The sequence below is a fragment of the Apiotrichum porosum genome (genome assembly GCF_003942205.1).
Source record: "Apiotrichum porosum strain DSM 27194 chromosome Unknown scaffold_3, whole genome shotgun sequence".
In the NCBI taxonomy this organism is placed as follows: domain Eukaryota; kingdom Fungi; phylum Basidiomycota; class Tremellomycetes; order Trichosporonales; family Trichosporonaceae; genus Apiotrichum; species Apiotrichum porosum.
The window spans coordinates 286,044-299,479 of NW_021167110.1; the positions used below are offsets into that span (position 1 = coordinate 286,044).

At 59.0% G+C, this 13,436-nt stretch overlaps 6 protein-coding genes across 6 annotated transcripts; 3 read left to right on the top strand and 3 right to left on the bottom strand.

Annotated features, from left to right (window-relative positions):
• Nucleotides 1-316: 316 nt before the first annotated feature.
• EHS24_005701 (uncharacterized protein) lies at nt 317-1,145 on the top strand (the record flags this gene model as incomplete). The annotated part of the gene is made up of 7 exons (XM_028621188.1): nt 317-348; nt 498-550; nt 603-633; nt 691-865; nt 924-1,003; nt 1,054-1,082; nt 1,123-1,145. 7 exons carry the CDS (start codon nt 317-319, stop codon nt 1,143-1,145), a joined length of 423 nt encoding a protein of 140 aa, XP_028477640.1.
• Nucleotides 1,146-1,380: 235 nt separating this feature from the next.
• EHS24_005702 (uncharacterized protein) lies at nt 1,381-2,500 on the bottom strand (the record flags this gene model as incomplete). The annotated part of the gene is made up of 4 exons (XM_028621189.1): nt 1,381-1,515; nt 1,556-1,807; nt 1,849-2,435; nt 2,476-2,500. The coding sequence occupies 4 exons, from the start codon at nt 2,498-2,500 to the stop codon at nt 1,381-1,383; spliced, it is 999 nt and encodes a 332-aa protein (XP_028477641.1).
• Nucleotides 2,501-3,082: 582 nt separating this feature from the next.
• Nucleotides 3,083-4,203, top strand: ERG25_2 (C-4 sterol methyl oxidase; the record flags this gene model as incomplete). Its single annotated transcript, XM_028621190.1, has 3 exons — nt 3,083-3,304; nt 3,346-3,714; nt 3,760-4,203. The coding sequence occupies 3 exons, from the start codon at nt 3,083-3,085 to the stop codon at nt 4,201-4,203; spliced, it is 1,035 nt and encodes a 344-aa protein (XP_028477642.1).
• Nucleotides 4,204-5,371: 1,168 nt separating this feature from the next.
• HSP70_1 (Hsp70 chaperone) lies at nt 5,372-8,305 on the top strand (the record flags this gene model as incomplete). The annotated part of the gene is made up of 6 exons (XM_028621191.1): nt 5,372-5,398; nt 5,544-7,009; nt 7,119-7,180; nt 7,328-7,397; nt 7,697-7,865; nt 8,165-8,305. The coding sequence occupies 6 exons, from the start codon at nt 5,372-5,374 to the stop codon at nt 8,303-8,305; spliced, it is 1,935 nt and encodes a 644-aa protein (XP_028477643.1).
• Nucleotides 8,306-10,296: 1,991 nt separating this feature from the next.
• EHS24_005705 (uncharacterized protein) lies at nt 10,297-10,964 on the bottom strand (the record flags this gene model as incomplete). The annotated part of the gene is made up of 2 exons (XM_028621192.1): nt 10,297-10,807; nt 10,846-10,964. 2 exons carry the CDS (start codon nt 10,962-10,964, stop codon nt 10,297-10,299), a joined length of 630 nt encoding a protein of 209 aa, XP_028477644.1.
• Nucleotides 10,965-12,578: 1,614 nt separating this feature from the next.
• On the bottom strand, nt 12,579-13,157 carry EHS24_005706 (uncharacterized protein; the record flags this gene model as incomplete). The annotated part of the gene is made up of 1 exon (XM_028621193.1): nt 12,579-13,157. One exon carries the CDS (start codon nt 13,155-13,157, stop codon nt 12,579-12,581), a length of 579 nt encoding a protein of 192 aa, XP_028477645.1.
• Nucleotides 13,158-13,436: the final 279 nt, after the last annotated feature.

Genomic DNA, 13,436 nt, shown 5'->3' on the forward strand with positions numbered 1-13,436 from the left:
GGCCACTGTCAGCTCGAGGGTGCCCAGCGGCTGTAATAGAGCAGGCCACGAGAGAGTGTCCCGGCATCACATGACAGTATCGTTGTGAAGCTGTAGGTTAATAGCCGTGGATGGTGTAGGCTTCGGGCGAACCGAGACCGTCCCGCGCCTCCTCGGCCGCCCATGGCAGGGGCCGTTCTGGTGCCCACCGCTCTTCCCCAACGCACATCCTCGGCCATGCCCGTTGGCCGCTATATATATGAGAGCAAGACTGGAAGGCGGGTGCGTTTGCGCTTTTACTGTCTCTCTGCCCGACCTCAAAGAAACACTGATCATCATGACGCGTACCGGTGGTTGCTACTGTGGTGAGTGAAATGGATGGATAGAGATCGGCGGCGATCATCCGGAGGTCTGGATCTGGCGAGGGATCTGGATCTGGCTGTCTGCTCCGCTGCAGCGCCGATTACGTGCCACTCGTAAAACGGCGATAGTGTTGACAGTGAACTGACGCACGCAAGCGAGGTCGCCTACACCCTCGACGACCCCACGACCGACGGTATCATTTGCCACTGTAAGTGGACGGCTACAACGGCGGCCATACTCTCGCTAACCACCCGCAAAAGGCAAGACTTGCCAAAAGCTCCACGCCGGCCAGTGAGTCTTACACGTCCCATGCCTCCTCGCCACTAGCTGACGTGTGCCATGTGCCAGGTCGCTCAACCTCAAGTCGACGCAGGACGCCCTCAAGGTCACCAAGGGCACGCCCAGGTCATACGTTGACCGCGGCACCGACTCGGGCAAGCCCATTACCCGCTACTTTTGCGGTACCTGCGCTTCGGGTCTGTACTCTGACCCCGACGCCATTCCCGGTGTCCGTTTCGTCAAGGTGAGTACATCTGCGTAACCTCTTATTGAGAACGACTAGCTGACACTCCCTCGCATAGGCTGGTTCTCTCGACGACACCAGCGACCTCCAGCTTGTCGCCGAAATCTATGTCAACACTGGCATCAAGTCCCAGGTGCTGTACGTAGCTCCATTGTCATCCCTTGCAAATGAGCTGACACTCTCTCCAGCCCCAAGGCTTCACAGAAGCACTTTGAAGGTAGTGTGTAGAGGCTCTAGTGGGAGCTGACATTTCGCAGGTATGATGGCCAAGGAGATCTAACTCCTACCACCCCAAGACGACAGCCGTGTTGATAGGAGAAGCAGTATCAGTAGTTGGGATTATGCAAACAGTCAAGTTGCAGCAGCAGCAGGGTATATGGTCATCCATCCGAGCGTGTCTACCAGGCCTAAGGAGGAGTCTGTCGTTTTGATCGTTTCAAGCGGTCCCCGCCGCCTTCGCCGTGCGCCTCCAGTACAAGCTGCTATCATCGTCACCGTTGCCCCGTGTTCCACCTTTAGAGCTCCTTCATGTAGTTGGCCGGCACCAGGCCCTGCTTGCCGTTGCCGTCCTCGCACGTCCACCAGTCCGCGGACGTCTTGGCGACAATGGTGACAATCTGGCCCTCTTGAACCTCCAGGTCCGTCGCGTCCTGTTATGCGTCAGCCATTGCTACAGCATGCAACACGTACCGATGCAGGGTAATCGTAAAGAGCTTGCGCCTGGCCTTCCCCAGCAGCGGCAGCAGGCTCGGGGGACGGGGTACCAGACGCGGCTCCGGCGCCAGCACCGACCCGCCTGGTCGGAGGCGGCATGTTGACCTTGGGCACGCCGAGGGCAGGTGCCATCCGTGCGTTGGTCGTGGGAGCCTGGACCTTGTTGGGATCGCGCCACATGCTCGTGAATGCCGACCCGCCAGAACCAGTGTCGACGTGACCAAACGACTGTACAGGGTCAGTGCCGACTCGGAGGTATACCCACTCACCTTGGACGACTGCAGTCCGGCAACGGGGCCGCCGCGAGCAGGAGGCGCGGTGCGCGATGGAGGCGGTGTCGGGGCCGCACCACCAGCGCCCGACTCGGCGGAAGGCTCGCGAGGAGTGCTACGCGGAGCAACGTACGGGCCCGAGCTGGCGCTGAAGCGGTCGCTCATGCGGCTCGTAAAGTTGCCAGCGCCAATCTTGCCGAGACCCTTGTTCAATGTATCGTTGTTGGACATCTTGTTCATTCCCGACGACATGTATCCCTTGGCGGAAACCATGGGTGATGGTTTGCTCGGCGACTGCCCCGACGCGGTGGGCGAGTGCGCAGCGGGCGACCAAGCGGGCGGTGCTGGCTCGGCCACCGCTTCCGATTCTTCAGCCCTGTAGGTACGCGACGGCACCACTGGAGGCCCAGACGGTGCGCCGCGGCCAGACTGTGTTGCGGTAGCGGCTGTAAAGGCTGCAGCTGCGGCCTTGGCATGGCCAGCGTTGAGGGTGATGCCGCCGCCGTTTGAGCCGCCGGCGGCGGGTCGGAGGTGAGGGCGCGACTCAAAGTACTCGTCTAGGAGTGCGAAGAATGCATGTTTATCTGAGGTGTCAGCTTGCAAGGAGGTGGATGATACCCGTACCTTCGTAAGAGAGGTTTGCGAACATTGTCAGCGATGGGATGGAATGAGAAGTAATGGGTGGTCATGTCCATGCTCGCAATGACGTTGACGCAGCGCTGTGCAACCGCCAGGCGGTGGGCACGGCTCATTACACTCAGGCACCGCTCCGGGTGCTCGGATCCCTTTGCGCGACTGATATTTGCCGGCCGTCGTCGTCCATGCCAAACCGTCTTATAAAAACAGTCGAGGGTCACTAGGGGCGAGCAAAACAGTGACTCTTTGTCATGGTGCACGTCGTGGGACAGGGAATGTTGAACATGCGTTAGTCACTACCATTGTTTCGTAGTCATTCCGAACCCCCATCGTCCCACGCGCGGGCCAATGTCGTGCCACTCACTGGTCGTTCCACTTTTCCTCGGAGCATCTATTGTTTTCTGATCGCGGTCTTTTCCGAATTGAACTCGATATATACAGCTTTCGATACTAGTGTCCAAGATGCATAGCCAGCTCCACCACCTTCTCCCCGTCTCTTCTTGGCTCTTGCTTGGAGTCTCACGCTCCCTTTAGACACTCGCTTTTTTCCTTGCCCCGCTTTTTCGCGCCGTCCGCCGACAAGAATCTGCCCGCGATGTCCGCCGCCTACGATATTGCGATGGGCTACATGTACAAGTGTGCGCCAAGCATTGCCGACCAGTTTGTTATTGCGAACGCGACCGCCACCAAGGATGCGCTTTACCCGGATATCAACCTGGACGCGCTCAACTGGTTGGAGCGCACCTGGGCCAACTACTACATTTGGATGGGCAACGCCATCATGGCCACGGGTGTCATTTCGTTTGTCCTTCACGAGGTGGGTTCATGGATCCGGTGGGGCTGCGCTTACCCACTCAGGTTGTTTACTTTGGTCGCTGCATTCCGTGGCTCATCATCGACCGTATGGAGTTCTTCCAAAAGTGGAAGCTCCAGCCAACAAAGCACATTACCAACGCTCAGATTTGGAAGATGACCAAGGTCGTCGTTCTCACCCACATCACCTGCGAGGCGCCACTCATCTGGCTGTTCCACCCGATCTGCTGCTACTTTGGCATGGCTACCTACGAAGTGCCATTCTCCCCGGTCTGGCTCATGTGTGCCCAAATCGCCGCCTTCTTCGTCTTTGAGGACATGTTCCACTACTGGGCCCACCGCGCTCTTCACTGGGGTCCCCTTTACAAGAACATTCACAAGCTTCACCACGAGTGGCCTGCCCCGATCGGTCTTGTGAGTTGGGCACCGCACGACTGTGAACTAGTGCTGACCCTCTAGGCTGCCGAGTACGCCCACCCTCTCGAGGTCCTCATCCTTGCCCAGGGCACCATTTCTGGCCCGTTCCTCTACTGCCTCTTCCGCAATGACCTCCACATCTTGACAGTCTACATTTGGGTCACCCTCCGTCTCTTCCAGGCCGTTGACGCGCACTCGGGATACGACTTCCCTTGGTCCCTTCGCCACTTCCTCCCCTTCTGGGCTGGTGCCGACCACCACGACTTCCACCACATGGCCTTTGTCAACTGCTTCTCGACCTCGTTCCGCTGGTGGGACTTTACACTCGGCACCGACGCCAAGTACCACGCGTACAAGGCTCGTGTCGCCAAGGCCAAGGCTAGCGAGCGTGAGGCGGTCAACGCCCGCGAGATGGAGCGCGCGGAGAGGGAGGGTCTCGAAGCCGAGCGTCTTGTGGTGGCTTATGGAAAGCCCAAGAAGGCTTAGAAGATTAGATTAGAGCCATGTGGCAAGCCCCAGTAGATACCATAATTGCCGCTGCATACCATTCACCTGCGTTTGGGGGGGGGAGCAATCTTCAGGCCCGTGTGATGGCGCATCCGCTTGGTCAACTGCAGGAATAAAAAGCTGAACAATTACCGGCATCGTGTTGAGAATGCCAGAGTCGACGCACAGCGACTGGGCTTGTTGGCGACACATTGCGACGTTGGTGCCGTTGTGGTGGCCAGCGGTAGCAACGGGCCGAGAAATGAGGATTCGCGGATGCAGATCCATGTGGCATTTTTGACTACATTGAATGTTTGCTATTCGTTCAATTTGCCGAGTGCCTTCTGTTATTTGGCCGGCCGCTTTTAGCAGACTCCACAATGCAGCCGCATGGAGAATGAGACAGGGGGTCTGCGCAGCAATGAGGGTGGGTGGTGCAGGGAGTGGTGGTTCAGCGGTCGGTTTCGGGGTGGGCTGAGTTGTCCTGACCTGAGAGGCGGGGTTTGCCAGACCGGTGGTGTCTGCGAATAAGCGTCCAGCCATGCTCAGCCACCGTGGACAATCACCATTGGCCACTGGCCACTGGAGTCGGTGTCTGTGTCTCCTTGATGCAGTCGCCATCAACGTCTGATGGGTGTGAAGCAGCTTGTTGTTGTGTCATGGTGTTGCTTCCCTGTGACGTTGGGTGTGTGTGTGTGTGTGGCATGGAGCTTGTCGTGTGTGGCTTCCATCCTCGTTCACCGGTCTGTGGATCTATGAGGCGAGTGGTGACGGTTTTCAATCACTGCTGTGTCCGCCATCAACCGCCACCAAGCCCGCAAATGATGATCAGAACGATGGCGAGCTCGGTGCTTCTCCATGTCGCGTGTGCATCAGTGCCAGGTCGGCCGGGTCGATAGCAACAGAAGCTGCTGCCAGCTGCTGGCATGCTGGTAGTGAGGCGCACGCTGTGGATGGCTCTGGCACACTGTCGATTTGTCGGCCTGCGCGTAGAATGCGGTCGAATGACGTAGGAGCCACGTGTCGCCGTGCGAACTTCTAGCGGATTCCATCGGGCAGAATCAGAAAGTGGCCCGTGGCCCCCCTTATATTAGACACACCCACTCAAACGTCCTTTTCTCCCATCACCCACCTTTCCACCCCCCTACACCCAGAAATCATTAGCAACATGTCCAAGGCTATCGGTATCGACCTGGTGAGTACAGCTACCGCATCATCGTGCTCCGCAGCTCGCCGCTACCCAGCTTTGCGGGGTCGCCGTTTGCTGGGGAGCCGGCGACGCCCCTCGGAGCGAGCTTTGTGCCCTCTTCCTCTTCCCAAGCAGCAGCTAACCTCTGCAGGGTACTACCTACTCCTGTGTCGCCGTCTGGCAGAATGACCGCGTTGAGATCATCGCCAACGACCAGGGTAACCGCACCACCCCCTCCTACGTCGCTTTCACCGACTCGGAGCGTCTCATCGGTGACGCCGCCAAGAACCAGGTCGCTATGAATCCCTATAACACCGTCTTCGACGCGAAGCGCCTCATCGGTCGCAAGTTCGCAGACGCTGAGGTCCAGTCTGACTGCAAGCACTGGCCCTTCAAGGTCATTGACAAGGCAACCAAGCCGTACATCCAGGTGGAGTACCGCGGCGAGACCAAGGAGTTCTCCCCCGAGGAGATTTCTTCTATGGTCCTGATCAAGATGCGTGAGGTTGCTGAGGCCTACCTCGGTGGCACCGTCTCCAAGGCCGTCGTCACTGTCCCTGCCTACTTCAACGACTCGCAGCGTCAGGCTACCAAGGACGCTGGCACCATCGCCGGCCTCGACGTCCTCCGTATCATCAACGAGCCTACCGCCGCCGCTATCGCCTACGGCCTCGACAAGAAGAGCGAGGGTGAGAAGAACGTCCTCATCTTTGACCTCGGTGGTGGTACCTTCGACGTGTCTCTCCTCACCATCGAGGAGGGCATCTTCGAGGTCAAGGCCACTGCTGGTGACACCCACCTCGGTGGCGAGGACTTTGACAACCGCCTGGTCAACCATTTCGTTCAGGAATTCAAGAGGAAGAACAAGAAGGACCTCTCGTCCAACGCCCGTGCCCTCCGTCGTCTCCGCACCGCTTGCGAGCGTGCCAAGCGCACTCTCTCGTCTGCTGCTCAGACCTCCATCGAGATCGACTCGCTCTTTGACGGCATTGACTTCTACACCTCGATCACCCGTGCCCGCTTCGAGGAGCTCTGCCAGGACCTCTTCCGTTCGACCATGGAGCCCGTCGAGAAGGTCCTCCGTGACTCGAAGATTGACAAGTCCAGCGTCAACGAGATTGTCCTCGTCGGCGGCTCTACTCGTATCCCCAAGATCCAGAAGCTTGTCTCGGACATGTTCAGCGGCCGCGAGCCCAACCGCTCGATCAACCCCGACGAGGCCGTCGCCTACGGTGCCGCCGTCCAGGCCTCTATCCTCAACGGTGAGACCTCGGAGGCCACTCAGGACCTCCTCCTCCTCGACGTTGCCCCTCTCTCGATGGGTATCGAGACCGCTGGCGGCATCATGACCCCCCTCATCAAGCGCAACACCACCGTTCCCACCAAGAAGAGCGAGGTCTTTTCCACTTACTCCGACAACCAGCCCGGTGTCCTCATCCAGGTTTACGAGGGCGAGCGTGCCAAGACCAAGGACTGCAACCTCCTCGGCAAGTTCGAGCTTTCGGGCATCCCCCCTGCCCCCCGCGGTGTCCCCCAGATCGAGGTTTCGTTCGACGTCGACGCCAACGGAATCCTCAACGTCTCCGCTTCGGACAAGACGACCGGCAAGAGCTCCAGGTGAGTAAATATACGGACTTTACTCGAACTCCGTATCACGTGATGTGCTCCCACGTGACACCCACATCGTCCGAAAACTGTCGCCCCCAAGGCGTACTGACTCATTTAGGATCACCATTACGAACGACAAGGGTCGCTTGTCAAAGGACGAGATTGAGCGCATGCTGGCCGGTGAGTACGATAGCTGTGACGTGCAATGGCCGCTGGAGAGACCACTGGAGAAAAAAAATTGAATTTGGACTCGATCCGAGTTTGTGGGATTCTCCCAGCCGCTGCTGTCACTTGTATGCTTTGTCCCGTTGCTGACACCCCCCACAGAGGCTGAGAAGTACGCCGCCGAGGACAAGGAGGTCGCCGAGCGCGTCCAGGCCAAGAACGCCCTCGAGTCGTGAGTACCAGATGTGTTGCAACGCGGTGTGGATGAGGGATCGGCGGTAGTGTCGGGGCCTCCGGTGGAGGTGACCCTCGCACGTGACTGCAGCGTGGCGGCAGGTTACGTAATGTTCCTTCACGGAACTATTTCCACTCGGAGGACTGGCGGCGCGTCGTGTCGTCACCTCACAGCTCCCCACGTCCACATCCGCCCACAGCCCTCCCTCCCCCCGCTCCTCCAAACCCCACTCTACCTTCCCAAATGGCTCCCCGTAGCTGCCCTGCCCTCCCTGTAGCCGTGCTAACCCCACCCAGGTACGCCTACTCGCTCAAGTCTACCCTCAGCGAGAACGCCGACAAGTTCAGCGCCGAAGACCTCAAGACTCTCACCGAAAAGGTGGACGAGACGGTCAGCTTCCTGGAAAACAACAGCGAGGCTGCCAGCAAGGACGAGATCGAGAGCCACCAGAAGGAGCTTGAGGCTGTGAGTGTTAAAACCCATCCACAACAACGACAATTGTGTTGCAACGAGTGTGGCGAAGAGTTGTGACGAGTGGAGGATCGGCGCCAGCCACGTGGACGCCACTGTGCCTGATTTTGGCGCGGAAGTATTTCCTGTGTGCCCGATTTTTTCCACGGAAGTATTTTTCCGTGCCTGATTTTGCCACGGAAGTATTTTCACTGTGGCGCCGATCGCCCCGCACCCTCCCACCCGCCAACAACATGACCTTATGACCTTTCCCCCCCTCTCTTGTCACTTGAATGTTTGCTAACTCTCTCCAGGTCGCCGGACCCATTATGCAGCGCTTCTATGGTTCCCAGGGTGGTGCTCCTGGTGCTCCTGGCGCTGGCGCCGGTGCCCCTGGCGGCTTCCCCGGTGCCGAGGCCTCGAACGACGGTCCCAGTGTCGAGGAGGTCGACTAGGCGACTCAACGTCCCACGGGGCAACGTAGATGAAAAGGCGCCTCAGAATGAGCTGAGAACAGTGTAATATGCAGGCATGACGTGTTTAGCGTGACCAGATGCAGCTGTGGCCGCCCCAGACGGCCTGAAACGTGACTGACAGAAGTTAATGACTCTGAACTAACGCGAGAACATGAAGAAACCAGGTGTGGCGATTGAGTGCTGACACTTACCCCACCGCGGCGACCCTCTCTTGTTCGCTCTGTTCCTGTGGCCAGCTAGGCTGTGTTCTCTCAATGTATCGTTAAGCTGCCGTGTGCAGTTCGCCTGACATGGGTGAACCCCTGGGTACAGGCAACCTGAAGGTTGCGGTTCGCAAGCCGATGCCGCCGGCCAGTCGTTGTTTCGATCATTCATTTCACAACATCAGGCTGAACCACGTCACATTTGCCAACTCCCGATGTCCTTGGCTTCTCTTACCTCCCAAGGTCAGTCTCCTCACCTCGCTGCCGCCAAAGCACCGCGCGCGTGTTAACAATGTCACCATTGATTCTTACTGGCATATTCCCCGAGGAGTAACAAACAGGACCGGCGCCAACCTTCGTCGTCACAAGCGGCATCCTTTTGCGACTGGCGACCAGGTCCATCTCCCTCCAGGCCCGCTGCCAGTAGCATCTGCTGCCCAGCTGGCAAGCTGTCAGCACAGGGCAGCACGACGAAGCGTGTGACAAGTCGAAGCGAGCCTGGGTCATCGCTGGTGGACGACGAGGAGCCGGTGCAGACGAACATCGAAGAATCATACGATTCCAGCCTCCTGGGAACTCCTAGCCACCCCAGGGAGTGACTACATCACTGCTATCTGGCGACCAAACAGGGACATGGAGGAAGCTGAGCAATGCCAGGCGACTCCTCACTAGGATCAGTGCCCGAGTGGGACCAGCCACTGTGAAGCTAGCTTCGTCTGTAACTAAACACTGCCGGGCTCTGCGCACCTTTCATGGTGCTTACGCCTCTAAAGAAACGTACACGCGTACTGTGGGTTTGCGCACTCTTGAGCCCAGCGGTGGAGATGACAAAGATACGCATTTCTGGGGTGCTATAGACCGGCGCCGTCGCTGCTGAGCCGTCACCGTTGCCCAGTTCGCGGACTCGTGCGCCAAATTCCGCTTGCCCCTTGGAGGTTCTGATGGGGACGCTCCGTCACCGCTGTCCTCCGGGCCTCCGAGGCCATGTCCACAGCCTTCACATAGTGTGGAATTGGAAGCGGCCACCTGCACAGCTGCTTTTGCAATGTGACACTTATCCTAGGCCGGAGCGCTGGAGAGCATGCGGAGGGGACCCGGTCGCTGTGAGTCTCTCGAGGTCAGATAGCAGTGACACAGTTCCTCGCGATTGCTGTGTCACTCACGCTCGAGGGTGCGCGTACCGCACCGGGTGTGCTTACACGCGACTCGGCACAGCACGTACATACAGCACCCTGGCACCTTGCCAATGCTCCTGCGGAGCGTAGCTGTCTTGTACTCAGTCTCGCCGAGGATCATTTCGCATTCCGCGATTCCGGCTAATGGGCCAGTAGAGGCCAGTAAGGGGGCCGTGCACCGCGCGCCGCACACGGACGCACCGTCGACCTGTCGCACGTCTCGCAGGATCATGGTACATCCAACGTCCAACATCACCGCGCATGTGCCGCATCTGCGGCAGACTCTTTCACAAAGCACCCTATGCATACGTCCGCGGCCGGCGCGGAGCACTAACTTTGGATACCGTCCACTCCCCACCAAACTCCTAGATCCTAATGACTGCTGTTTTCCACATTTGGCAGCCCTCTGCATGTCCTCCCCCCCCCCCCCCCCCCCCCCCCCTTTGCGGTGCGCCCTTCCCAGGCTCTCAATGTAAACCACCTTTTCTTGCGCCGTGACGTGATTGCCAAGGACTTGCGGGCCAATGGCATATGCTGAATGCTCATTGCTAGCGTTTTGCGTACCATGTCGTGCACAAAAACAGCCACTGCTTCATTTTTGGCGCGTTTTTTTGGCGTCTGCTGGAGGGGAGGGCGCTTGGACACCTGCGCGGTCGAGGCTTTGGGCGGCATACTTTGCCAAGTCCGAGGGGCGCAAAGCATGGCCCAAAGCATGGCCGAGCTGGCGGGCGTCGGGAGGGTCATTGGTGACCCCAGTCGCCGTGGTGTTGTTTGCCGTCTTCCTGGCCTTGGACAGACGTTCGGCCTCGTCTGGCGCCTCCTGACGACGCTTCTTGACAGGGGGGTTGCTGCTGGGTGATTTCGTCGAGGCCGACGAGGACGTGGAGGGCACGTGCGCAGCGGCATGGCCTGGGATGGGGACAGGCGTACCGTCCTCGATGCTGTAGAGGAGACCCGTCTGCTGGGACGAGGACGGACACTCTCCAAAGGCGCAGTAGAAGCAATCAGGCCGTTCGGCCAGGCCGGGGTGTTGGCTCTTGAGAAAGGCGTTGGTCGGACAGTCCAAGGCCTCTTCCTGGCAAGGCGGGCACTTTTCTGCAAGTCTGTTGTCAGTTGGGAGTTACCGCAGTTTTGTGCTCACCTGTTGAAAATGCCCGCTTCGTCCTCCCGTCGTTCACCAAAGGTGTGCATTGGAGCCAGGTGGGGAGAGGTGGACATGACGAACGCCTGCATGGGAGCCGGGAGGTGAGAGGTGGACATGTCGAGTTATCGTTGAGAGAAACTGTGTTGAGTGGGAATGAAGAAGGGGTGCGTGTGTGGATTCTCCGTCCTTTATAGGTTCGGTGCAGGAGGGGAGACGGCCCCAAGGTAACCAAGCACCTGTGCACCTGTGGTGCAACGTGCACAGCTCGGGCAACGGCGCAACGAACGCAAAGGCTGTAGAGAGATCTAGAGAGATCAGCGCCTCGAGTAGCGTAGCAACAGCGGCCCCCACCGCCCCAACACATCTCCCCCCAAGTCCTGTCGCGCACAGCATGGTCCGTACTGGGGGCAAAGAGTTGTCTCAAGCTGTCAAAGCTGTCTAGCTGTTGTGGGAGAGCGCTTTGTGCGTTCTCTGCATGCATACATTGTTCTCGTTCATAGCTCGAGACAGATGGAATCGCGTGGCGCCCCTTATCACCAAGCTGCAACAGTTGACCCCTGATGATCGAGCTCACCAGGCAAAGCCATCATCGCGGGCGCGTGCGGCGCGCAGGGGAGGGCTGGCGAGCGGAAAAAGTGGTGGCCAGCCTAGTGGCCAGTGTACCAGTGTACGAGTGTGTTCCGGGCACGAAGAAGTGTCGTGCTGGTCCGCGTCAACATCAGTGTCTTGGCAGCTGCCGGGAGAAGAACAACGGCCACTCGGCCCTCGCCGCTCGCTGTTGCTCGGTGATGTGTTTTGGCTGGCAGCCTTGGGAGAAGTGGAGGACGGGGGCGCTGGAGGGGATCAAGTGTATAGTGTTCAAAGACACGGGGATGGCGTGGGCGACGGAGGGGGACGAGCACCTCCACGGGCTGCACCGATGATGTGCCATGGCAGGCCTTGGTATGGACGTCGACGGAGTGTGGGTGGCGACTGGAGCGGCCTGGCGAGGGAACGTCCTGGTCGTTGTCGATGGGCTCCTAACGCTGCGTTCCCCTCGATGGTTAGGTTTCTCCCTCTTCACTTTGTCAACACCGGCTAGGACCTGGTTCTGTGCAGCTCTCTTCATATTCTTCCATTCCTCGTGCTCGAGCCACTCGGCCGCAAGTGTGACAGCCTTCATTGGCGGCCTATGTAGCAGCCTTGTGGGGTGCAATAGAGCGGTGCCGTCGCCGAGTTGCGTGCGCCAAACTCCCTTGGACATTCTGGTCCGACGCTTCGTCACCATGCCCACCGCTGTCCTCCACATCGGGTTGCAATGGACCCGTCAGCTTTGGCACTGTGACAGTTATTGGCAGTCTGGGGAAGATAATGTCGTGTGAGACACTTGAGATAGTAACACAGCACTGGCGCCTTGCTCGCGATTGCTGTGTCACTGACAGTTGAGGGAGTATCCCACCTGGCAACCTGCCGCTGTACCGATGTGCCGCTGTGCCGCTGTCGGCCGCTCGTCGAAAGTATGGGGCGACCCGAGCAGCCCGCGTCGCGCGTCTCGCAGGATACTGGTGCATATGGCATCACCGCGTGTAGCGTGAATTATCGGCGCACTTACAAACAGCCATATGCATACGTCCGCGCCAGCGCGGAGCACTGCGTCATGATACCGTCCACTCATACCCAACTCCTAAGTACTAATGACCGTTTCCACATTTTGATGTCCCCCCCTCTCCCAGCTCTGGACCACCCCGCACCTACTCGTCATTCTTGAACACAGAGCGAAACTGGCCGTGCGCCTCCTCCAAGGGACCTCCAATGTGTTCGGCAAACATCTCGCAAAGGTCAACCTTCTCTTCGTCTGTGAGGTCGTTGCCAAGAAGCTCCTGGCAAACGGCATCCCTCCGAACGATGATTGCGAGCGTCTTGCGCGCCATGTCGTCCACAAGAGCAACCAGCCTCTCACCGATGGAGCGTTGGTCGGCTGTCTTGGGACCCGAGTCGACGCCGTCCTTTGGGACAGCCATGTCCGCGTCTGGTTGGGGGGCTGCGTCGAGGTGCTGGCGTTGGGAGGTGACATGAGAGTGTGAAGGCGCAGCCACGCGCTTCGACGGCGGGGCCTCTGGGGCCTCTGGTGTGGGTGGCGGGGGCATCGACGACTGGCCCTGGAGCGTGACATTGCCCTCCTGCTGGCGGGGCTGTTGCGTGCGAGGGTCGGTCGCCGCGGACTGGGCGGGGATGGGGTTGACTGGGTGCCTGTTGCGCAGGCTGGCGCGCCTCCTCTCGTGACTCTCCTGGGCCGAGAGAAGGGCTGTGCTTGGAAGCGTTTCGCGCATTTTTGGGCTGGACTTGCTGGCGGTTGTGGCAACACGGGGGCGACTGGCTTGTCGTCCGCGGTAGCTGTCTCAGTCTTGACTACCTGAGGAAGGTCACTGGCCCACTGGGCTGCTTCCTAGTCAGCTTCTAAACCATAACCACTATCATTGCCGTTGGCTTTCATACCTTGTTGGGTCCCGTGTTGACCTGGAGATGAGTGAGAGTGAGAAGACAAGAGCGAGGTTGCTGTGGGAACCCTCTCAGACACGCACAAAACATGCACAGGTATTGATCGCCAT